Here is a 24201-nt window from a genome sequence, read left to right as displayed (position 1 = left end):
TATCACTGACACGGTCTGTCTAATACCATCTTCAACTGATGATACAGGAGTATGCTATATTATTTTTTTAAATTACAATTGCATATTCATTTTGGTACTTGAATGCAGATTAATAAGACCAGATATATTAGACCTTTATTCCCTGTGAATGCTGTCTAGCCTGCAGATTGATAACAGTGCATTCACACTTTCTACCATTTGCATGAAATTTCAAAGATGCAAATGGTCACACGTTAAAATGAAAATGAGTGATATCATGGCAACATTCCAGCTTCTCATAATCCATCTCCTCTCTCTCTGTGTGCTAGACCAGCATGGCTACTTGTTCCTGAATCAAAGATGCATGCTCTCTCTTTGGACTCATCCCTCTGACTGCTACTGAGCCGATCCAACCCTCCATCAGACAGTCCCATCTCCACCTCCACTGTTCTCTACTGTACTCTACTGTTTTCTCGTCTCCTGTCCTTCAGTCATTGTCCTGGTCTGACCCTCTGTATGTCTTACAGATAGAGAGGGAAGTGTTAGCTGACTGTTTGATAGGACAATTCCTCCCTGCTATTCATGAAAGTTCATCAGGGCCACATGCAGCAGGGGGATGACAGTCAAAGGGAGCCAGAGGGGGTGGGCCCCAGTTCAGGTCTTGAAGCTAGAAGAGGGGCAAGGGGGTCACAAGTCCCGGGGTTGAAGAGAGCCTCATCCCAGTCAGAGCACCCCTCCTTCAGTAAGATGAGCCAAAACGCCAGGGAGAGCATGGGGGTTCTTGGCCAGGGTCTGAAACAGCTGTTCCAGCATCAGCGTAAACGCCTCTCCCTCTCTCGCTCCACCATCCCCTCTTCGTCTTCCTCCTCGTCTTCCTCTGTAGTGTCAGCAGGTGGCACTTCCCCCGAGGATGCCTTGGGGCCCTGCTGTCCTGAATCTGACCACCTCTCTGCTCCTGTGGTTCCCTCTGCAGCTGGCCAGGGCTCAGGCGCTGCGGGCATGATGAGGCGTGGGACCAGCCTGCAGAGCCGCCGCAGTAAGGGATCCGGTTCGGGATCTGGGAGCGGAGACCGCGATCCTCTCCTGAGAGGGAGCCCCCAGGCCCGGCACCGCCGCTACACCCACGATCCACAGCAGCATACCAGCCGTCCACGCTCCTCTTCCACAACTGACACCACACCCAGCAGCCCCATTCCTGGATACACTGGAGGTGATGTGGTGCTGTCATCAGGGTACCACTCCACGGAGGAGACGGACAGGGTACGTGACAGCAGCTGTGAATCATGTTATCACTACACAGGCTGATCGATGCGTCTCTTTTACTGGTGTCAGGCCTTGTTTGTCAATGAACTGTCAATGAAACCTGAGGTTCCCCTTGCTGTGGTTGTAACTGCTGTATTAGCTATGAATGCAGAGAGAAGGTGTACTGTTGTCTGTCTTCACTGCTGTCAGATATCCACGGTGCAGCTTGCTAACAATTGAGACACACTAGACACATGCATGCACACACATACAGTAGATACACAATAATACATAACAGTGCAGTCAATTTTAAGGATAATTTCACAACATTTTAAGTCTGTCTTAAAACAATAGTCAGGCGCACTGAAACACTGTCTGAGGAAACAGGCGGAATGTTTTGATGTGCATATGGACACCTGACTGGTTTTAAGACATACTTGAAACATTCAATTCTATCCTTTAAAAGCAAATTAATCTTTGAGAGGTTTTGTTTTAGGCTTACAGAAAATGCTTCAATCATTGTGCTTTCACAATCCTTCCTTTTGTATTCTGCTTGGATAGTCATCTATTTAAATTGTACAAATGTAGTCGTTTTGAAATACATTTGATTGCAATATAACACGTTTGTGGAAAGCTCTGCCTTTTTGTAAGAGTATATGGTGTTTAATCCAGAGGTCATCTTTTTTGTTGTTGTGTGTGTGTGTTTCAGTATTGGTTCGTTAAAACCTCACAGCTGTTTACAATCTAATCTTTTACCTCAGATTCAGATTTTTAACCACTTTACCGCCAGACTTCAGTTCGTTCTATCTGCCACCAGAGGTCACTGTCAGACCAGCTAACCTGCTTTGAGCAGCTCTGGGCTTGGTTCATGTGGAGGTTGTGTTGTCATGAGCTCATGTTTGTTGTAGACTAAACTGAGCTTTAGGTTAATGAAAAAAGATGTGCCAAGTCAAGGACTCTGTATTAATGTGTCACAGTTTGAGTGATGGTTGGCTATCAAACCAGCAGTGGGCACTGGGCTGTAAGTCTAGACCAGTAGGCGTTAATTTCCAAGTTAACTGACAGCTTTAATCTGTGAGCTACATTTATAATACTCTTTCCTTTTCTTCATCCACAAAATGTATCATCCTTCTGTCCAGTTTGAGTGACCTCACCTGGGATGACGGGGCAGGGCTAAGAGCCAGACATCTGTGCTCCGTCAGTCCTGCTGTGAGGGACGACCATCAACCTTTTTGTGGTTATGAGACGATAACCTGTCTCGGCCATCTTTAGTTAACATCACAGCCCCGTCGCCACACGACAATACAGCAATGTCATTCAGGTCATCCAAGCAGTCGTCGTGGTTACCCCGAAACTTGCACCAAGCTGCCTAGAACTACGCCCTGGTTAGGTTGCCATAGTAACAGCGTGGTCGACCTTGGAGGTGTGTGACATCATGCTGTTTAGTAGAGGTCGAGGGTTGCATAGCGTGTCTAAATCTGAGTGTGTATGAGCAATGATGATTATTTTTCTTTCTTTCTATCTTTCCCTTTTCTTTTTCTCAGCAATTTACCCCCCCGCGCTCCCCTCGCCTTTTCTTCCTCTTTCTCTTTCTTTACTTCCCTGTCCCCCTCCCTATGTCCCTGGAGATAGTTAGTATAGACAATCAGCTGGTCCCTCCTCCTCTCCCATCTCCCCCTCCTCCTCGTCCTCTTCTACCACCACCTCCTCCTCATCCCACCCTTCAGCTCACTGACAGGAAGCAGGAGGCAACCTTGCCTTGTTCTAGATGACTGAGAGCTGAACACTGTCTGTGTTTGATGCATGTTGTGTGAATGTGTAAGAAGAGGATATGGAGGGGTGTGTATGTGTGACTGGAAGACCTCATTTTTGTCTGTGTTCCAAATTGTGTGTTTGTGTGTGTGTGTGTGTGTGTGTGTGTGTGTGTGTGTGTATTAGAAATAATTTTTGCATTTACAGCCATGTGGTGTAAGCATCTTGTGTGTGACTGTGTCTGTGAGAGATAGAGCTCAGGGGAGCACTGTGAATATGAGTACAGGGCAACACAGCTGAGCTGTCTTTATCTCTGCTTGCTCTCGCTCCCTTTTTTTTCATCTCCCTCTCTCTCTCTCCTCACTTGTGTTTGCATAGTAGACGAAAGCAGTGTGGACTAGAAGAGTGTGTGCTCATGGATGTTTGGAAAGGAGGGTAGCGTGTGTGCCTTTAGTATATATACGTGTGTGTGTGTGTTGTGCGTGTTTGAATGTAGACTGCACTATGTGAGGTAGTGTACTTTTGAGGAATGATAGTGGAGAGGAGTAGAACAGGGGTTCCAGCTGTGAGTACGTCAGTCAGTCAGGATGGTGCAGCGCTTCAGTCTTCGTAGACAGAACTCCAAGGTAAGCTTAAAACACACAAGCTTGTTTAGTTGTTAAAACCATGTCTGTGTCTTCCCATCTCCATGCTGCAGCTCCATGCATAGCTTAAGGCACAGTTGTCTCAAATCTTGGCTGCTGGCAAAGCCCTGTGTGGTGGTTTTACGTATCTTTTTCTGTCTTTTCGTTGTCCTCCAGCTATTTGGTGCATTGTTAGTAGTTTTGTGTTTTTGGCGGCTGGAGATGTGCTTTGTTCAGGACAGCAGACAAAATGGTAAAGATGTACTTTTTTGTCACTTGCAGAAACAATGTACTATAATATATCTGCCAGTTGTCAACTTGGGAGAAAGCATTGTTTGCGCAGTTCCTTATATATCAACCTTTTTTTTGGTATACAGAGACGTTTCTCCTCCGAGTGTCATTCACCAGTTTGATCTATACAGTTACTGAGTGGTCCGTCTCTGCACTTTATCTCAACTCTTGTTAAACAGTAACTTGTGCTACAGCAGTAAGAGCGGCAGCCTAGAAGGTCGACTAGAGCTGTCGCCAAGGGATGTAATTATTGGTTAATACTATGTTTGATTATTGCTGATTGGGGGAGCATTTATGACTCATTTGCAATACCATGCTAGTTTATGGTGCTCTACAACTGTCCATAAGTTTGATATATGTATCCCCTGGTGGTAGTGCTGTTAAAGAGAGTAGAGGGGCTGTATTAAAAACTCAGCATTAGTTCTTTTAAGAGCCCGCAGTTCTGCAGCTGGTGCTCAGCCTGTGGGATTAATTATAATTAGCTGCTGATTAATTGATTGACTGACTGCATCTTCCCTATTCATCTTCAGCTCTGTCTAATGCTGCTGGTGGATGTTTATATGCCTGGAAGCATCACCATGCACGTGCACATGCACATGGGCAGAGGTACCGTACTGAGACCTGATCCCAGACTGATGGAGACTGATCTAGTCTGGTCTTTCCTTAGAGGGATGTAAAGATAAAACGGAAGTAAAAACAAAGAAAGTGAAGGGCTGCAAGGTGCAAAATGTTTAGTGTCAGGGGGTAAGACAGGAGATTGCAAAGAACCAGGGAGTAGGCTCCAGTGGGATATGAGCTACTGGGTTGAGATGAAACAGAAGCCTAGCCTTGAGGCTAGTCCTCTCACACCATCGCATTTGTGTGTGTGTGTGTGTGTGTGTGTGTGTGTGTGTGTGTGTGTGTGTGTGTGTGTGTGTGTGTGTGTGTGTGTGTGTGTGTGTGTGTGTGTGTGTGTGTGTGTGTTTGGAGAACATAACCTCCTGCAGGGCTTGTCTGCAAAGGTTCACTGACCTTGGATAGAGGACCCTATGTCTTTCCCCCAGGCCACATTTCCACCTGTCTTCCTGCTTATCCATTGTATTCTTTTGTCTATCACCATATTTTAGTTTCCATGTCAGAGATAGATAGATCTTCTGCAGTAATTTACATCTCAAAACATCTCAAAACAAAATGTCTCATGAGGCAGAGGAGCAACAACCAGTCAAGCTGGAATCATGCTGTATGCAGACAAAAACTGATAATACTCTCAGCAATATGGTTTGACATCAAATGCCTGCATTTCTTTAAACTTATATTTTATTTTGAGCTCAGTATGTTATGCAGTGCAATTTGTATTCACATGTCAAATTTTCCCCAGAATCCTGTTTTCAGCTGCCTACATATAATTATAACTTCTTAAAATCAACTAATTGATTGACATAGATAAACAAATAAGAATACATTTTAGAAACAGGTTAGTTTGTATGTGTAGCGGAAAAATACTGACTCACATGGAATAGGTTCTGGGAATGTGTGTCCTTTAGTGCCCCCAGTTAATTCAGTTTGGACCTTGTGCCGTTGATCAGGCTTGTCCTTAGAGAATAAAAGGGCATCAATTATTATAAGATAACACATTTAATTTAATTGATCTGTTTCGTTAACTTGATTTATGTTGGTCTTGGCTTTTGGATTGAACACATAAATTAATAGATTTGGACTCATGAATTATAATTTGGGGTTAATGGATTGCAATGGGTATGTTGTTTCCCATTAATTACATGGAGTCTGGCGGCCTGCCATAGTCTATTTGGTCCAGCCACAGTTTCATAATGAACAAAAAATATTTTTACACTTCTTGATGGGCTGGCTTGCCGAGTGCATTTCCTCCATGGCGGTGCCTCGATGCGGAGCAACTGGCACTTGGTTTGCTAGTGAAATGGCTCGCAGCACCCCTCGCCCGGACATCAGCGCTTCCCGTGTCCGTGGACTCGATGCACCCTTTCTCTCTGCAGGAGGGACGGGGCCCCCTTCTCCTGCCGTGCCCGGGCTGTTCTCAGTGCATCAGCGGTCTGTCGTGTCATCACCATTCATATCAAGTCAAAGTGTTTGTTGTCACCGGAAGGTTGTGAGTTCAATACCAGGGGCTGCTACCATTGTGGCCCTGAGCAAGGCTCTTAACCCCAAATTGCTCCAGGGGGACTGTCCCTGCAGTTAGTTCACTGTAAGTCGCTCTGAATAAGAGCGTCTGCTAAATTTGGTGTGAAAATGTAAAAACTGGTTTTCCTGTGCAATGACATTCTTAATGTTCTTTACACTCTGAACGGCGTATACAAGGAAACATGAGAAATAATTATGTTAAAAAACAATATGTACATGCAATATACAGAATTATCGTTTATAGAATACACGCTCTTTATTAGAACAGCTGAAGATAGACAGAAAAGAGGGAGACGCGGGTCGGATTCGGATTCAGCCTTGGTACATGGGGCACCTGTTCTACCAGGTGAGCCACCGTGACGCCCAGAGAAACACAGATCTTTAACGTCAAACTGCTTTATTTAGTGTATTTACCGGTTTTACTCACCATGAAGGAGGAGACCTCTGTGGATAACTCAGCTGCTGGTAAAAAATAATCTCTTGAACTTCTGGATTTTAAATTATAAGAAAAACAAGCAATGCAAGCATTTTTAATGTAGAATTGCTTCATTCTGTCTTTTGTTATTGTTTTGATTGAGAGACTCTCTTATGTAAGATTTGTTCCTTTTTTTTTGTATACCACCGGTGCTGTGCTGTAAGAGAGCAGGAAGGAGAAGTGTCAGTGGGAGGTGCCAAACATCACCTGGTCCCCTGAGGCTTGTTCCGTCCCTGCTGGTTTTAACATCCTCATCATTGCTCTCTCATCGTCTCTCACCTCCCCAGGCTACTGGCTGTGTGTGTTGATGAAAGCGTTTGTGCCCTTTTGCAGCAAGACCACTGCTCGTCCTGAAACTATGTTAGTGACACTGAGTTATTTGAAACCTGCAAAAGACAAACACAGGGTATTGCTAGGTCACATTCACTGATACAAAACCAGGGAAGATGCACATGACAACTATCAAGTCCTATCAAAGCACTGGCACCACAGATTTCCCTCTAGTCACAGTGAACACAGTCACAGAAGCAAGCAGTCAAACCTGTGTATAATCAAACAACTCAGTTTCGATTGACTTTCAGCAGGGAGGGAGCGACAGCCATGGGAATGATAAAGCATGTGCTCCTAGTCCTCACTGGAGGGGATTTCACTCCACAGATGTGTTTGCCAACTACCAGCCCGTAGCAAATTGTTTTGCAGGCACTGTGCATGTGTGTGAGTTGCTGTTGTCAGTGCACCATGATGACTCACTAATTCAGAGTTGTTGACATTAACTATGAAACCTCATTACGGTGTTCCAGTCAGATGAGGAAGTAGTGTAAAGCCGCTAATGGGTTTGGCATGTATGTGGATTGTGGTTTTGTACTGACTTTCGGAGAAGGACCAAAATAAATGTATTTCTTAAATGTGTTTATTTCCCTTCTCTACTGTGTAATCTTTCTCCCTTTCCTGTCCTTGCCTTCTTATCTACCCCTTAGTCATTGTCCCTTCCTGTCTTTTCTCACTAGTCTTCTATCACTCATCTCCAACAAACAATTACTCCTTTCTTTCTTTCGTCATTGTAAATATCACCTTGCGTTTCTTTCCTGTCCACTAAATCAATTGTGGTGGGTTTGTGTGGTAGACAATGTGTATTTTATAGTATTCTATAGTGTAGGTGTACATGTGTGGGTATACATGTGTGGGTGTACATATGTGGGTGTATGTGTGAGGAGGCAGTCATTGATCAAAAAGAACAAACACTATTATCGACTGTGAATTAAACACAATGGATCTCCTGTTCTTGCCCTTTATCCTGTCTTGTTCTTTGCTCTCTCCTTACTTACATCACTTACATACTTATTCATCACACATTTCACACCCATCACAAGTAGGGACCTGCTAAAGAGCCATATTAGGACTGCGTTGAAATCTACGTATGGTCCCAGTGTACTTGAAGTTATACCAGTGCTATGCAGGTGGGTGGGTGATTGCGAAAAACAGGACAAGAGAGAGAAGGAGATGTGTGTGTGTGGTGCGTGCGTGCGTGCGTGCGTGCGTGCGTGCGTGCGTGCGTGCGTGCGTTCGTGCGTGTCAAATTAAGTAACAAAAACAGCTTCAAAGCTCCTTGGCATATATTCTTCCTAAAGGGATCAAGGATATCTTTATTATCTCCGAAGGGCAATTTGTTGTACAACAGTAACCACATAAGCATCAGACAAACAATAAATACATTACAAAGATCACATTATTATTATTACTGTTATTATGAGGGATACGTAACCAAAACCTGCTGACAAAGGAGAATATGAGGACTGATTCAATGAAACGGGAATAAAACCTTTTCATTAAAATGATTCTCATTATATTCATATTGCTGCACAAACGCAACCTAATCATTAATTAGCACAGGAGAGATGGCCATTGGATTCTTTCAAAAATCTATTGTCCAAACTATACTGGAGAGTTTAAACACCATTCTTCTGAAAGATACCCCCCTCAGTTTGTGTTTTAATGGTGGTGATGCTGCTGCTGGCTAAAGGCTCCTATACTTTATTATAAAGTGGCGCTTACAGGGTTGTATTGGCGTGGGGTGAGGGGGTGGCCCTGTATGATTAACTGTGTATTTAATAAATTAACTTTGCTTGGGACAAAGATTTCTTGTTGACATTTTCGGTGGCTTGTGGCAATCTAAAGCGCCTTCCTGAGGGAAGCAAGTCAAATTGTGGGTACAATGGATGGGACAGGTCACTTGTTTCCGTTTACATTTGACATTCAAGTGTCAGTACCAAATGACCATGTTTAAAGAAAAGATGTTTCCACCAGACCGCGGACTAGTGTTAGACGTGATGATGTTTAGTCGTATCACTTGTTAGCAACCATCTTGTTTAAGGCACGTAAAAGCTTGAAACTGTACGAGTGGGGTATCCACTGACGTAGTGTATGTCTCCTAAGCTTGTGTTAAACGCAGACCTTATTTCAGGCATCTAACCAGAAAGCCATTCAAAACAAAAACTATTATTTTACTATTATTTTGGCCATTATAATTATGTCATGAAATGTTCCTATTGTCCCATTTCTACTGTGTTATCTATAACAAATGAAGGTGTCTATGTAAGCTCTTAATTTAAAACGAGTATCCTTTTAAACAGGGTGATTGTTGGGGTTAAGATAAGTCTGGAAGGTAATGTTTAGTGGATATGACCGTTTCTTTCTCCCTCTCATCTGTGTCCAGTGGAGCCGGTTGCCCATCTCCATGGTAACAGGGTGATGTTCAAAAAGGGCCGTAGCAGCTTTACCCAGCTGAATGCTCACAGGTTCCCCCCGTCTGATCTCGCAGCCACCTCATCCGTCTGTCCGGTAGAAAAACAACCTCTTAGAGTGGGGGGAAGAAATCTGAAATGAGACTCTTGTGCAATTGGCCAAATTTGCCTACTTTGTCTTAAATACTGTTTATTCTAAACCTCATAATTAAGCTTTCTCTTTTGTCAAATATTTCAAATGACAGAGCTACACAGGAGACGTGTTAGAATGGCACCCTACCGCTAGGATTTCAGTGCTAAAGAGACTCCGCTGTTTCTTCAATGTGTTTTCTGCCACATTATTTAAAGGAAGCCCTCTGAATGATGTACGAAGAGAGTCTGTAAAGAAATGTGTGTGCCTCAATGGGACTCATGTCTTCCACTTCAAAGAGAATGAACAAAGCAAAGTAAATAGATGCATTGTAAATGTTTTGTTGTAGCATGTAAAATCCGGAGAGTAGCCTCATCTTTTGTGTGTGCGGGCGTGCATGTGCATGCATCATGTGCGTGTGTGTCTTTGTGTGTGGTTGAACTCGCCACCCAACTGTTTGTGCTCCCTTTGAAGCATAGCCCCATCCTGTTTAATTAGGCTGTTGAATATTCATATGTGATTATACATATAGGCCAACGCCCTTATCCGTCGCTGGTTACTATTAGCATTCACAACAGTGGGAACACATTTAGGCTACTACACACACACACACACACACACACACACACACACACACACACACACACACACACACACACACACACACTCATACACATCACGTCTTCACAGTTTATGCATAACAAGCTAATTTGTGTGTGAAACCATCGAGGCGGGTGTGATGGTGTGAAAGGAAGGACTAAGAGAAGTGCTCAAAAGAGAAATGGGGTGGAGGACCATTTCAAAGATAAATGTATGTATGTGTGTGTACATGTGTTTGTGTGTATGTGTTTGTGTGTTTGTATATGTGTGTGAGGGCGGATGTTGATCAGCAGGATGGACAGAGTCATGGGGAAAGAGAGGGAGATGAAGCAGTAAGTTTGATGCCACTGTTCCTCCCTCTAAAGCAGTTTTATAGGTTCATAATCTGGGTCTGAATGAAGATAGTCTGCTGCAGCTCTCTGCCTGCTTCCCTGCTATTAATAGACAGATGTCTGAACTAGTGCTTGTGAAGTTCACTTTTCAAGGTCATTCATATATATTAATATATACTATACTACCACTTCAAAACTGCACAGCTCCTCTATTTCTTATACTGAACATATTTCTTTACAGTAATTTGACATTTTTGGTATATTTATGTTTCTTGTACACCTTTATTTTTACATATATATATATATATATATATATATATATATATATATATATATATATATATATATATATATATATATATATAGTTTTAATCATAGTTTTTATAGTATTTACTTCTTCTTTTTTTACTGTGTTTATGTGTGCCCCATTATACACCAAAGCAAATTCCTTGTATGTGAAAATCTACTTGGCAATAAACTGATTCTTAAAAAAATCAAAAGGTCATGTAGACTGTATTTCAACAATGTATACTTTAACTGGTTAATATAATACTTATTGGGGCCTGCACTTGAATATTTTTAACTCTATTGTGTGTAATTATGTGTATGTCAGCAGCAGTAAGTCACTATGGGTCATTCTTTCTGTATTTATATTTGGCCTGCAGCTGGTCCTTCCTCTTTGGGCTGGTGTGTGTGTGTGTGTGTGTGTGAAAGAGGACATTAGTGTAAGCATGCACGTTCATCGCTGCTGTTTTCTCAGCCGTTGCAGGATTGCCACATACTTGGTCAGTCAGTCACTGAGGATGTTCTGGTCACCCTTGACCCACATGTCTGTTCCTCAGGCACTGTCCTCTGGCTGGGTTCATTTCTACAGGTCTGCGGTGTTTGCTTTGACTGTCAGTTCTAGGTATGAAAAGGACTTCCTTTACTTGTGTTAGTAATACACCACTCTGCCCTTCTTATGAAAAAGTATGTTTAGTTTTCTTCTCTTTATTATGAGAGGTCAGCATATTGTTTTCAAAGGGAAATTGCTCATTCTATGAGAGAGGGAGCAGAGAAAACATGCAGACAGACTCAGACAGGGCACGCTCTGCATCCCTGCCACTCCCTGCTCTTTATCATTTGTGTGATTCTGATGAATTATGGATGAGGCTATAGATCGCTGAGCTCAGCTCTGCTCCACTGACCCACTTAGAACACTCATGCACACACACAATTCAAATCTGATCACAACCTCAAGGGAAATATTGTCATATTTTGTCTCTAATAACTAGATCCAATCCTCTCATTCTCATGTGCGTCAGCCAGCAGGAATCCTAGGAATCTTAATGATTTTTTTTATCCAAAAAAGGGTCACTTTCCCACTGGAATATTACTTCTATACCACTGAAACAACATTGTTAGTATATTTGTTTTTGTTCAGGCAGATAATGCAATTGGTTTAAAATCTATCCAAAAATGATATAGCATCACAATTAAAAAGATTATCCATGCTGATAATAGACTTGGATCTTTCATGACTTTTTCTAATCTGCTCTGATGATCTCCTGTATTGAAATATTACATCACCACATGTTCCACCCCCACTCTTGCCATGTCTTCTGTTTATCTCCTTGACATATCCTCCCTTCCTCCCTGTTCTCAGAACCTCTCAGAGCCTTGATGTCACTCCCACATCAGGTCTGAATTATGTTACATAAAGGGCTTCATGTCTGTCAATAAGACGAGTGGTAATGAAAGAATGACGTAAAAAAACAAAAGGGTTATTGACAGGAAAACTGTCAGAAAATGTGCTGTCAAAGACGGACACGTAGCAGAGTCAATTGTCCAGACAGCAGATGACCCGCATATTCTGTGTTCTAGCTCCCCCTTGTGGATTAAGGCTGTAGCTGGTTGTAGTATTCAAGTAGGCTGTAGTTGGTTGTGATAATCATTTATTGTAACATTCTGTTGTAATGGTATGATATTCCACATTCATCCTTGGAATAGCAATTCACCAAGCCTCGTTCAGGGGAGTATCATATGGACTGTTAGTTTCATATCATTGGAAAAAGATCTGTTTACCTTCTGTGTTCAGTATGCATCAGACATGGAGGAGCACTCAGCTTTCACACAAAGTGGAGCAGAATTTGATTCGGTCTCAACTCTGATCTTGACTAAGGATTGTGAGCTCAGTTTTAAAAGTTTGTTTCAGTACACGAGACTGTCCATTACACTGTTAGATAATCTGAGAGATTGCCCTCTAAAATATTCATTAGGTAATAGCTGTCAAGCGCTGATGATAACTTCCTATTAGCAAAATGACAATCCTCATTATCTGTCTTCCTGTTATGAAATCTACTGCTTCCTAGTGGCCTAATTCACACAGTGAAGCCTTGCTGAAACTTCCCAAACAGTACCCAGGTCACCGACCATCCAATAAGTAGGGTTGGGTATCGTTTGGATTTTAACGATTCCGGTTCTGCTTATCAATTTCAGTTCTTATCGCTTCTTGATTCCAATTCTTTGAGGGGGTCAAAATAGGTCACATGCTTATTTCACATGAACAAAAATGAAAACCTTTACACAAATGTATATTCTTATTCACAATTCACTAAGTTACTTGCATACAGGTTGATTTGGTTGTTGTTATTAAATAATATGATGAAATTATAATCTAGTCATTCTATTTTTCCTTCACAAGTTAGTTCTGATTGTTACGAATTGAGATGTTATAATGTACCCTGGTCTTCCCTACTGTTACACTGAAACCTGCTGAAGTGACACAGACCGGTTCCAGCATACGTCGGGCAGTAAATACAACAGCTGCCCGACCGTGTCAATGCTTGCAAACGTTTACAACAAAAAAATAAATAATAATAATTGTATTCATTGCTACGTAACATTCATTGCGTGTTGGAGAAAATGATACGACCGGGTTGAGAATGATGACTCATGTTTTAAGAGTAGCGGAGACGCTGTGTGTGGAGCGAGTGAGAGGCAGAGAGAGCTGAAGCGCCGAACAGCAATCAGCTGTTGCAGAGAACAAAACATGCGGCCCATGGTGCACGGTCTCCTGTGCTCCAACTTTTATTAATCTTCCCACAGTGCAGAGACAAAACAAAAACGAAATGCATCGATTTGTAAAGCTCCACCAAGTCCAGAAAACGCGCCATTTGTGTTTAGGAGCCGGTTCCCAACCCTACCAATAAGTCTGGTTCAAAGTGGATAGTGAGGTCAACTTGAGTCCGCAATGACTGTTATGGGGTTTGGGTGGAGGGACAGGAAAACTAAGAAAGAGCCTGACCAAATAATCTTTCAGGGACAAAATGCTGGGACTGTTTGTTCTGGATTCTTCACCTTCCTGCTTATGAATAGGCTGGCAGTGTGTAATGTTCTGCATAATGCCCCATGGTACTAACACAGGGTATTGTACAGCATCTAGCCAGATAAACATGCGCATTACGGGCGAGTGCCCTTTTTTGTTTCCATGTTGCATAACCAAGATGGGCTGAGTATAAACAGATACAATGATGAGAAATACAAACACGTGCCTGGTAGCCTGGTGCTCAAAATGTTACATAGCAGCATTACAATCCCTTAAACTTGAGCTATTTGGTGTGCGGATCTATCTGCTCTTAATGAGTATAAACAGAAGCAACTCCAACAAATACCAACCACCACCATTGGCCAAACATTGTTTCTGCCCACATATCCACTCTGTTTCCCTTCACGTACAGACACAGCTGTACATACACACTTTGTCTCACCCTATGTACCAACACTGGGTGCACATTCGTACTCATACATATACTGGAAAACAAATAAAAACGCTCAAGTTTATAACCCAACCAACACTGGAGTTTTGCGGCTAATGCGATATCACTTTAATATTTATTTTTTTACATGAGTAAATAACATAGACAAACAAAGAATCCCTTATTTTGTTATTTAAATGACTGACCACAATGTATACTATGCAGGACATAAATAACCTCTAAATGACCACAAACCTTACTTATTCACCAACTTCAAAACAGATATATCTGCAATAAGCTGATATTGGCCTATATAGTGGCCCACCTATTTATTTGTATAGATCTACTGGTGGTAAATTGGCATGCCATATACATGTATTTTCCAGTAAGCCAACATAGTTGCTTCATTCACTGTCAAAGGTTCAAACATTATACTGTACAACGCTGACCTGTAAGCAGCTTTACATACCATAGATCTGCTGTAAGGTTTTACACGGACTGATTTCTTTAGTAGAAAGTAGTTCCAGTAAAAACAGTTGACATGCTATTCACTGTAATCTGTGTCCAGACAGGGAATAAGACTGAGAATGCTGAATTGTTTGTGTTGTTGTTGTTGTTATTGACGTTTGTTTGTTTTTCTTCCTGTCTGGCCCTTGTAGATGCCAGTATTGGACTTGGCTCCTAAGATGTTTCACGCTCTCTGACCTCGCCAGTCATAATGGCCCTTGTGTTTAAAGTGCCCTGCGGTTTATGTAACTGCTAATAGGGCCGTTGATTATACTGGAACTTAGACTAGGAAGGACTGGACAGCCAGGGTTGGACAGGGGGCTTCTTTTCGGGGGGAAGGTATTGTTCAACGAGGCCTGAGCCCCGAGTCATGGTTGTCTCCTCTCTCAGGCTTTAATTACCCCCAGTCCATGCAGACAAAGCTCTCGCTCTTCTGCCTTTTACGTAACCTCTCACACCCCAAAGCGTTCCACACCATAACCCATCAGAATTTACGATCACATGGAAACAGTAAAACAATGCTTTGGTTAATTCTACGCATAGATGCATAATAATTGGGAGAATAAATCCTTAGAAAGCCTTTAAAACATCATGTTGTCCCAATTGCAATAGCTCTCTAATTGAATTCAAATTTTACTCTCACTCTCTATATGGCTCAGTGTTCATCATGTTTATTCAATTCACCCGTTCTCCAATCCCAGTCCAGTTCCAGCAGAGCCAGTGTCTTCTCTTTGTCTTCTGGATTCTTCCAGAACGTTTTGGCTGTGTAACTCCCGTCTGGCCTCAGTTCAGCACCAGGCTCTTTTTCCCGAATGACAATGAGCATTATGTAGTACGAGAATCTTGCTGCCTGTGTGACAAAATCTTTGTCATGTATGAGCTCATCATTCAAAGCTTTGTCCATTCAAAATGTACAGTACCTCTGTTTTTCATAGCAGAAAAATACTGCATGTAAAAATCATATTTTTGATATTCTTCACTGTAGTAGTTTGATACTTAGTGTGAAAGCAGTCATATTTAACTGAGTGGAGCAATGAGGGAAGCTTGCCACTGTTGTGTACTTGTCATAGAAGCCAAGCTTAGCAATAAAAGAGTTCAAAGTTTCCGTCTCCCCCGAAATACTTGATTTTCAACCTTAAAACAAGTGTGTGACTATTTTTGCATTCAGCCCATCCGGCACATGAGATATGGCTTTGAAATTATTACAAAACATTAGTTTAGATCTGTCAAACTTCATTTTCCATAAGAATGTTGCTGTTCAACTTGCTGCATGATTGTCATATACCTAGTTCCTTTACTAGTTAATTCCATTAGTGTAGGAAAATGTTCACATGCAACATAACATTTCTGCCCGTATTCCAAAGTAAAATACAGACTAACAAGGTCGTAGAGCTGCAATTTATTAATAGAGTGGGTGAGTACATTTTTATTCTTGTGCTCAACCCTCTATACTTTTCATTTAGGTATTTTATAGAAAACAAATATTAATGAGATTGGAACATTTCCAATAAATTAAATAAAACAAATGAAATGTGCCAAACAATCATTAGCTTTCAAAGTTGAACGTGTCTCTATAACATTATTTGTTAATTAATTGAAATAGAAGCTCTTAAACTATTGATCACACGATACTGTTGAAGCCTAAAGTCTTACTCCTGTCATAGGTGTGTCATATATGTAACTAGATAAGCATGCCTGCTCTGGATTGGCCACATGCATCACCAGTTCAGCAGGTCATGTCCGCTTAACACATGCGTAAAATGCGTGTGTGTGTGTGTGTGTGTGTGTGTGAGAGAGAAAGAGATATTGTAATGTGATGTATTCATCAAATTGGGTCATTGTTTTGTCTACAAGGCTACATCTGTCTCAAACCCATTAAATGAGACTCAGTAAAAGATCTCAACAGCGATCTTTTACTGAACCTATTTACACAAATATACTCGCACATAAAGATTCACCTATTGTAAATACTATAATTTAACTTAGTCGGCAGTGAAATTCCACACTAATTCACAACTCGGATCCCAAATGTGTCTCTGTAGAAAATGTCTACATTCAACTTAGTCTTAGTCTTTGGCCAGTCAGCAATAAGATGCATAATTACTCCCAATCTCACACTCCAAATTTGACCTCTGTATTTTAAGAAATCATATTTGAGTTGAAAATGCAATTTCTAATTGAATTCTAATAACACATTGCAAAGACAAATACTTTTTCCAATAATGACGTAGCTAACATGTTACTTACATGAATTACATGTCCCAGCTGTCTTCTCCCTAAGTTTGACCAGCTAATCTGGCAGTAATGAGGTAAAGCAGCCCTGAAGGCAAATATCCCCATTTTCTATTTTGTTTTTCGAGCATTAGTCACTTGTCAGGGCTTGAGTATCCTCCCTCCCCCCTTTGTGAATTTGTCACTGCGGAGCCACTCTGCTATTTGAGGTATGTAATCAAGGGATGCTACTAGAGAGTATGTAAAGATGTCCTGAGTCACCCTGAAAGCTTAAGTATTCCTGGACTGACGGTATCTGCTGGGGGCCACATAGCATCTATAGGAGACTTCAGACCTCAGGCTGGAATGACAATGAGAGCCGGGAAAGAATAAATGTTATGCATTCGTGACTGAAAGGAATTTGTTAGTGGGAAGACACAGTGTGGGTTTCCCCGAAGTGACAAAAGGCTTGACCATCTGTAAGAAAAATACCTTATGACATATGTTTACTTATGGTCGCAGTCCAGGAACAGGGTGCACCAGCTCAAACTAAGCCTTGTTATACGTGTTTACTAAGTGGCGACTTACCAATCACTAAATGACAAAAGGTTACACCACACAAAGTAGGTCTTACATAGAGATTAGTTGTTACTAAATATTTACTCTTAAGTCTAACTAGCCAATAATATTAAACTAGGCTAAATGACCAAATCATATTTGTGTGATTATCTTTGCATTCATTTAATATTCCTCTTGAAATACACCTATTTCTCCTTGTATGTATATATAAATAAAACAAAGTCATACCTACATTTATAAAGGATTAGTAGTTTTGTTTGATATACTGTTTGGCCCCTAAAACTGTTAATTTGGGCATGTTACAGCTTGTGTTGCTACAGTGACTTCCTGTTTACATAATTTATTGCTTCTGATTTATACGGTGTTAAATATTATATTAAACCGACTTTAATCTCTAATAAAGTCTTTACTAGGAGACTGTGTTAAATTTCAATGGTGGAACCTGATTCAGTAAACCACTAGTTTGACAACCCGCCAGTAGTTACAGCTGTAAATGGCATTAAAGACAATATTGCTTTCATGATATTGAGCTTTGGAATACATGAATTTCTTTTGCAATGTTAGGAAAGAGCTCACACTTTCAACGAGTGAATGCTGCCATGTGGCACATTGATTTAATACTGGGGTCAAACCTACATGTCACACACTTGCACTTACATCTGAACAAGTAAGGTTTGTCCTTACATAAGCAGCCTTTTCCCTAAAGCCTACCCTCTCTTTCCCGGTCCCTTAAGTCCTCCCGCTCTCTCACTAAAGCCTGTATTCATGCTCTCCTCTCCCCCCCCCCCCTTGTCGGCTTCTGCACAGACGTCTTTAGTAGCCCTTGTCCTGCCTTATCCCGCACCCTGCTTTGCTTTTTCTCCCTAATTGGTTTGTACACTTTAGGAAGTGATGGCTCACTAACACCAATATTTTATCGTGGAGAACAATGCGCCACAGCTTATAAAATGGTATTCGTAGGAGCATTTTATTACGAATTTGCATGTGTTTAGCTGCAATAAAGGTGACCAACGTCAGACTGTTAGGCACTGAATTTAGACAGTGACCTCATCTCCAAATGGAAATGTCCATTGGATTGTAGTTTACATTTTACTACCTATACGAATGTGATAAATCTACAGTGACAGTTGATAGTGACAATTTTCTTACAGTTAATTGTGCTTATGAACTTTTTCCTTTTAAACATAATTAAGCATTAGAATTCTAGTAAAAGTGATCACCATGCTGTTGCTGTGAAATTGCAATAGAATATTACCTAAGCAGTGTTTAAGCCCTTCTCGTCAGTGGATATTTAACGCAGTGACGAGGCTATAGCCATGTGTGCACACATGCACAGTTTTGAAAAGCAGCTTTGTAATCATCTTATGACCGTGTAATCTGTGTAATATGGATCTTTTCTTGGGTGCAAGTTTTTGTTCTCCACATTAAACCAACACTGTCCACTGCTTAACATCTGTGTATTTCATGTTTTACAACATATGTGAAAGGAAATGCCATTTAAAACACCGTTCACGCAGTTCTGTGTGTATTACTGGTCAGCAGGAACATTTGGTCTAACCCTGTTTCTTAGCGCACACATGCAGTGGAAAGTGATTCATTCCAGCGTGATCACTCAGGAAGCTGATTGGCTGCGACAATCAAACTGTGTGATAATTGAAAGGCGGGAGTGGAAGATTTTTCTCCCTTTCTTTCTGCCTGAGCTAGCCACTGTTTTGGAGTTGAGCTGGCCTAGAAACTCCAACAGAAGAAAAGCCCCCCCTTCTCCCTTCACAAAGCTTTCTCACAACCCCTCTTTCCTTTGCCCCCTCTCTCTCGCTCCGTCTCCCTCTCAGTGACAGCTCCTGGTGGGCTTTTTTTTTTCTTCCTTGTCTGCTCCCTCACTCCCCTCACATCCGTCCTCTGGGTCTCTGCTTCTCTTCTCTCCCTCCCCGGACTCTTTGAACACTTCACTTCACAGTAAACTCTTCCTTCTTTTAACCCTGCCTCCATCCAAGCCTGCAAATCTTTATCCGATTAACTGCCTCGGCTCTGTCACCCCAAACCCGCGTCAGACGGACCCTTTGCTCCAGAGGAGTCCTTGTTCTCCCACGAATGCACGCTGTCTGTATGAGTCGTGCTTATCGAAGCGCACATATGTGTGCTCCATAGGCTCTCTGCCGGTTGCTGTGTACTGCCGAGCGTGTGTTGGCACTGAAGCGTGGTCATGGGCTTTGAGGAGCGGCTGCTCTATGAACCAGCAGTACAACACTGCCTAGACTCTGCGGCTATCAATAGTCATGGTTCATTGCTGGAGACTCCGAGCACTCTATGGATTCTGGATGTTCAATCGAGCCAACCATAATTCAGAGTAAGAGTCTCTACTTCCTTGTTGTCAAGTGGGGTCTTTGTCCGGTGGACTTTGAGTCAAGAGGACTTTGTTTGGCTGAAGTGTCCTGAGTGATGAGTGCTCTTCCCCTCTCCCCTGGCTGTGGTCATCTCCAAAGGGACACACAAACAGATAGACAGACCAAACTAAATTCCAGTCCACGCTGTGCGCATGTGTCTCCCCGCCATGGAGGTCATTCTCAACCTGGTAACTGCTGACACCTCTCCACTTCCTACTCCCTACACCGTGAGTCTCCACATGTAAATAGTGTGCGTTGTTCATTCATGGTCATCATGTGTGTTTTCAGGTTTTGACTCCTTTTATTTATTTCCGTCAATGAGTCAAGCCTCATGTCATAACCCCCAGAACAAGTGTTTACCTTGATATGATGTTCATATGGCTACCTGTTAAAATGAGTGTGTTACGTGTCCTATGTTTTGTAACTAAATAAGATGCTGTTGCATAAAAGGTGTTACAGAACTAAGAAACCACAAAATCTGGCAGGAGACCAATCTCGTGGTGTGAGACAGATTTTGTTTTGAAATCATAGGGATTTAAAGTCTTTGTTTTGGGCCCCAGAAAAGCCTCTGTTTTTTTTCTCTTTCTCGCCAGACCTGCACTCTCAGCTGATGTACGTTTCTTTCTTTTGAATGTGAACATGAAGGGCTTTTCTCACACCCTCTGAATTCCTTAGGAAATGCATTGGCTGTGTGTTTATCCTTCTGTCGTGCATGATTAGTAGTTTGTGTTGTGTTTTGTGCTAATTCATGAGTGCATGTGTTAAGTTAAATACCTCTTGTCCAGCATCACATGGAGTTATGTAATTTTCTATATCTGGTGAATGGGGTTCATTGTTGCCACATTGGATCCCCTTAAAGGAAACGAAAAGCGGATTTCCATTTAAAAAAAAACCATCTTTGTGTCAATTTCAGCACTGCTTCATTTGACATGCCTGTGTGGGAACTGAAGCCACAAGGAAATGAAAATGGGATTGCAGAAAAAAAAAAGGTTTAGTGTTGAATATGGCACAGACTTGTCACGCTGATGTTTTTGATAACTATAAATAACTAATAAGTGCAGCCATTGACCAACATGCACTTCATTGCATGCTCATTTCTGCTTTGCCACGCCAACCACACACCGTCAGGCACACGTTTACACATTTGTATCTGTTTTATAAAAGATATCGGGATCACTAAGTGATGTCATGTTGCTTTGACAACTGCTCTCTGATTGTCTGCCGGGTTAAAGATCAAACCAACTAATCAGGAGTATGAAGTTCAGTCCAGTCAGAGGTGATTGACTTCCATGCCTGCTGAGTGATAAGGCCAGAGAGATACAAGCAGTATAAATGGAGAGAGGACAGCTGTACAATTCAAAATGACTCTTTACAGGTGGACGGATGACAGAAATTATTCAGTCACAGTACTGAGCGTACACCTAAAAAAAACCCTAATTTTTAAAAAACCCTAACCCTTATGTTCATCATGGATCCAAGGTCCCATTGCTCATGGATATTGGACTCTTTAGATAAGCAAGGTTGGAGAACCGGCTCTCTTAGCCTAGAACTACTAAAACTCTGATGTGCTGTGACATACTTCAGAGAATGCTGTAATAGGAGATGTGTAGAGCAGAACTCTACACTAAGGTTACAGTATCCTAGTAGTATTTCTCTTGCATCTTGGCACAAGAGACAAGCTGACATCACAGGAATGCGAGGCATAACAGCCAACAAGGTACTGTACTGCACTCACATACAAATAGCAGAAACTTGACCTTGAGCATAGAGAAAACATTTTGTGTGAAAGAAAATAGAAAGGGGTTAACAACACCAAAATGTTTATATTCAAAACAACCACAGCACAGCTCAATGCTATGGTTTATGACTGCCCTGTTTACGCTAAATACTGTATTTAAGACCATTATATAAGCTATAAGTCTCAAATATGACAAATATGAGGATTTTGTTTCATTATTAAACATGCAGTGTACAAATTCATCATCTTCTAACAATAATCAGCAGTCATGGATGGTAATGAGGTTTGAATTCCACTCACAATGACCTGGTTAGAGAGTGTGTGTGTGTGTGTGTGTGTGTGTGTGTGTGTGTGTGTGTGTGTGTGTGTGTGTGTGTGTGTGTGTGTGTGTGTGTGTGTGTGTAACGAGAAGCTTAAGACTGTCTGTTTCCACTCTTTGGCTATCTGAACGTCTCATCAATTACTGAACCTGAACTCACCTGAGTCATGTGACAAAACAACAAACACATTATACAGGATTTAGAGGAAGAGAAAACAAGGACGTCTGAAGCTATGGGGAAGAAAGAAACGAGAACAGAGAGATTGCCCCCAAAATATCGTGAAGGAGAACATCCGTCCAGCTTCTGCTCTATGACCTACATTGTAGAGAGAAATTTAAAGCATATGTGTGTCCTGTGTGGCTGCTAGAGATTGAGATGGGGCTGCACACGATGTTATTGTTGCGTGGCTCTAATTATGTGTGATGCATATCTAACAACATTTGCCAAGTAATGCTTTAAAATGCCTGTTTGTTGAGACGTTTGGCTGTAGGTCTGAGTGTTTAGGTTTGGCTGGGCTTTTTCCCTGCCAGAGGGTGGATCTAAAGTAAGGCAGGGTTGCCCTTCACAGCTCTAACTTGCTTTACTGGGATCAGAGACTGTTGCACAACCTGCTCCACCAGCAGGCAGACACCGTTTTGGACAAGGGTGGAGTGACAACAAACTGAAAGCAAGAAGCCTAAGGGCAAGGGGACAGGTCCATGCAGACCCTTTTGTCTTATTTACTGATAAAGTCTAATCACAGTGGGATCAGGCAGCCCCCCAATTACAAACACACACACACTCTGGTCCCCTCATTAGGCTACATGAGCTCCAGTGATGCAGTGCCTGTCTCTTCTTACGTCAGTGGCTCACCACATCAATATGTTTGGCTGTGTCAACTCTGGGAAATTAGCCTGATCCTTCAGCTCACCATCTTTAATAACATGCATGATTAGTCACAGAAAAACTCCACCATTTGAGGATGACACTGATCCTACAGACAATTTGTTCAGTAACTGGAACTCTTTATCTGGATCAGAGAAACTTTGCTTTGCTGTGTGGTAGCCGTTTGAGTCTGTATTAAAATGAGATCATAAATTTGCAGTTACCCGTCATGGAGAATGTAAGTGGTCTATAAAGCTGTAAAAGACGAAACACCCTTGTACACCACCTGACTGACCAGCTGTGTGTGCTTCTTTGCATAAGTAACAGAAGAACTCTGCTATTTCATCAATGAAAGGCCGTTGATTTGGTGCCAGTAGATCACCAGGCCTTCTTATCACGTGTTAAAACTTCTATCTACTCTATTGCTGGATACTCCAGTCCAAAGGGTTCAGCTGACTCGTCCTTTGCCCTCTTTATCTACGGTATATTTTTAGCCAGAGGGCACAGGTTTAATTATTCAGGTAATGTGGTCATTTGTTAGACAAGAGCAAACTGGGAAATCTGCACATTTACCCCATTGAGTGCTCATACTGTATGGATGAAATGAGCACTAAATTCATGCTCGCCCTCATAAAGCTGTTTATACTGTTTTGTTTATAGCCGAGAACTGACCAGGTGCTGCTCTGAAACGTCACCTCTTAGATCTCTACTGTGCCAGCCCAGCAGGCTGTTCTGGTGCTCTGATTCATTTGATCGCCTTGGCTGCCAGTCAGGAGGATTTGATCATCATTAGACTTACTGTACACAACAGTTGTTAGGTCACTTGACTCATGGATGTGGGCCTTCTTCTGTTTAACACTTCTGTAATGTAATCAACAGGGTGCAAAACCATTTAATTTAAAAGTTAAAATTACCTAAAAATAACTTGCCAAATCTATTTTTTCAATGTACTCAAATGAATGTGTGTGACATTTGTGTGTGTGTGTGTGTGTGTGTGTGTGTGTGTGTGTGTGTGTGTGTGTGTGTGTGTGTGTGTGTGTGTGTGTGTGTGTGTGTGTGTGTGTGTGTGTGTGTGTGTGTGTGTGTGTCTGCATGATAAAAGGATGTCACACTGGTTTTTCTTGCCCTCCAGAGCGCCTCTCTACACATAGACAGAGTGGCTGGAAGATATAGTCTCAATTAACATGATTTCATCTTTACAGAATAACTCTGATTGCAAAGATTATTCTCCAAATTATTTCAAAACCAAGAAACTTTCTCGTTTTTGTGGAGCAAAACTTAGATATTGATCAGCAAGCATTTGGAGTTTTTGTGTGGTTTTATGTTGCTCATTCTTCCATGTAGTTCATTTATTTGTTTGCTGTTAAAAGTGGCATGAATGAGATCCATTATGATTGACATTGCATCATATTGACATTTCTTATTCATTTTAGTGTAAGTTGCACACAGTTTACTGTTGTGGTTGGTCGAGGTAGAACTAATTTGAACTATTTTATATGTTAATCTACATAGGTGTATGGTATGTTATAAATATGTGATCACATATTCTGTATGTAAACA

General features: G+C 41.7%; 1 protein-coding gene across 7 annotated transcripts in view; it reads left to right on the top strand.

Annotated features, from left to right (window-relative positions):
* The window catches only part of tmcc1a (transmembrane and coiled-coil domain family 1a), a 43429-nt gene that overhangs the window by 10636 nt on the left and 8592 nt on the right, over positions 1 to 24201 (top strand). For 2 of the 7 annotated variants that reach the window (XM_029435799.1, XM_029435798.1), the window contains exon 4: positions 953 to 1239. In XM_029435799.1, the coding sequence (XP_029291659.1) occupies positions 979 to 1239 (261 nt within the window). In that variant the 5' untranslated portion in view covers positions 953 to 978. Of the gene's footprint in view, positions 1 to 308; positions 1240 to 3424; positions 3600 to 19506; positions 19947 to 24201 lie in introns of those variants that run through there. The other 5 variants (XM_029435796.1, XM_029435795.1, XM_029435797.1 and 2 more) reach the window with 4 other exon arrangements.

The sequence above is a fragment of the Cottoperca gobio genome, chromosome 7 (genome assembly GCF_900634415.1).
Source record: "Cottoperca gobio chromosome 7, fCotGob3.1, whole genome shotgun sequence".
Classification (NCBI taxonomy): domain Eukaryota; kingdom Metazoa; phylum Chordata; class Actinopteri; order Perciformes; family Bovichtidae; genus Cottoperca; species Cottoperca gobio.
Note: the sequence above shows the minus strand (reverse complement) of the source record. Positions and strands in the feature narration are given on the sequence as shown.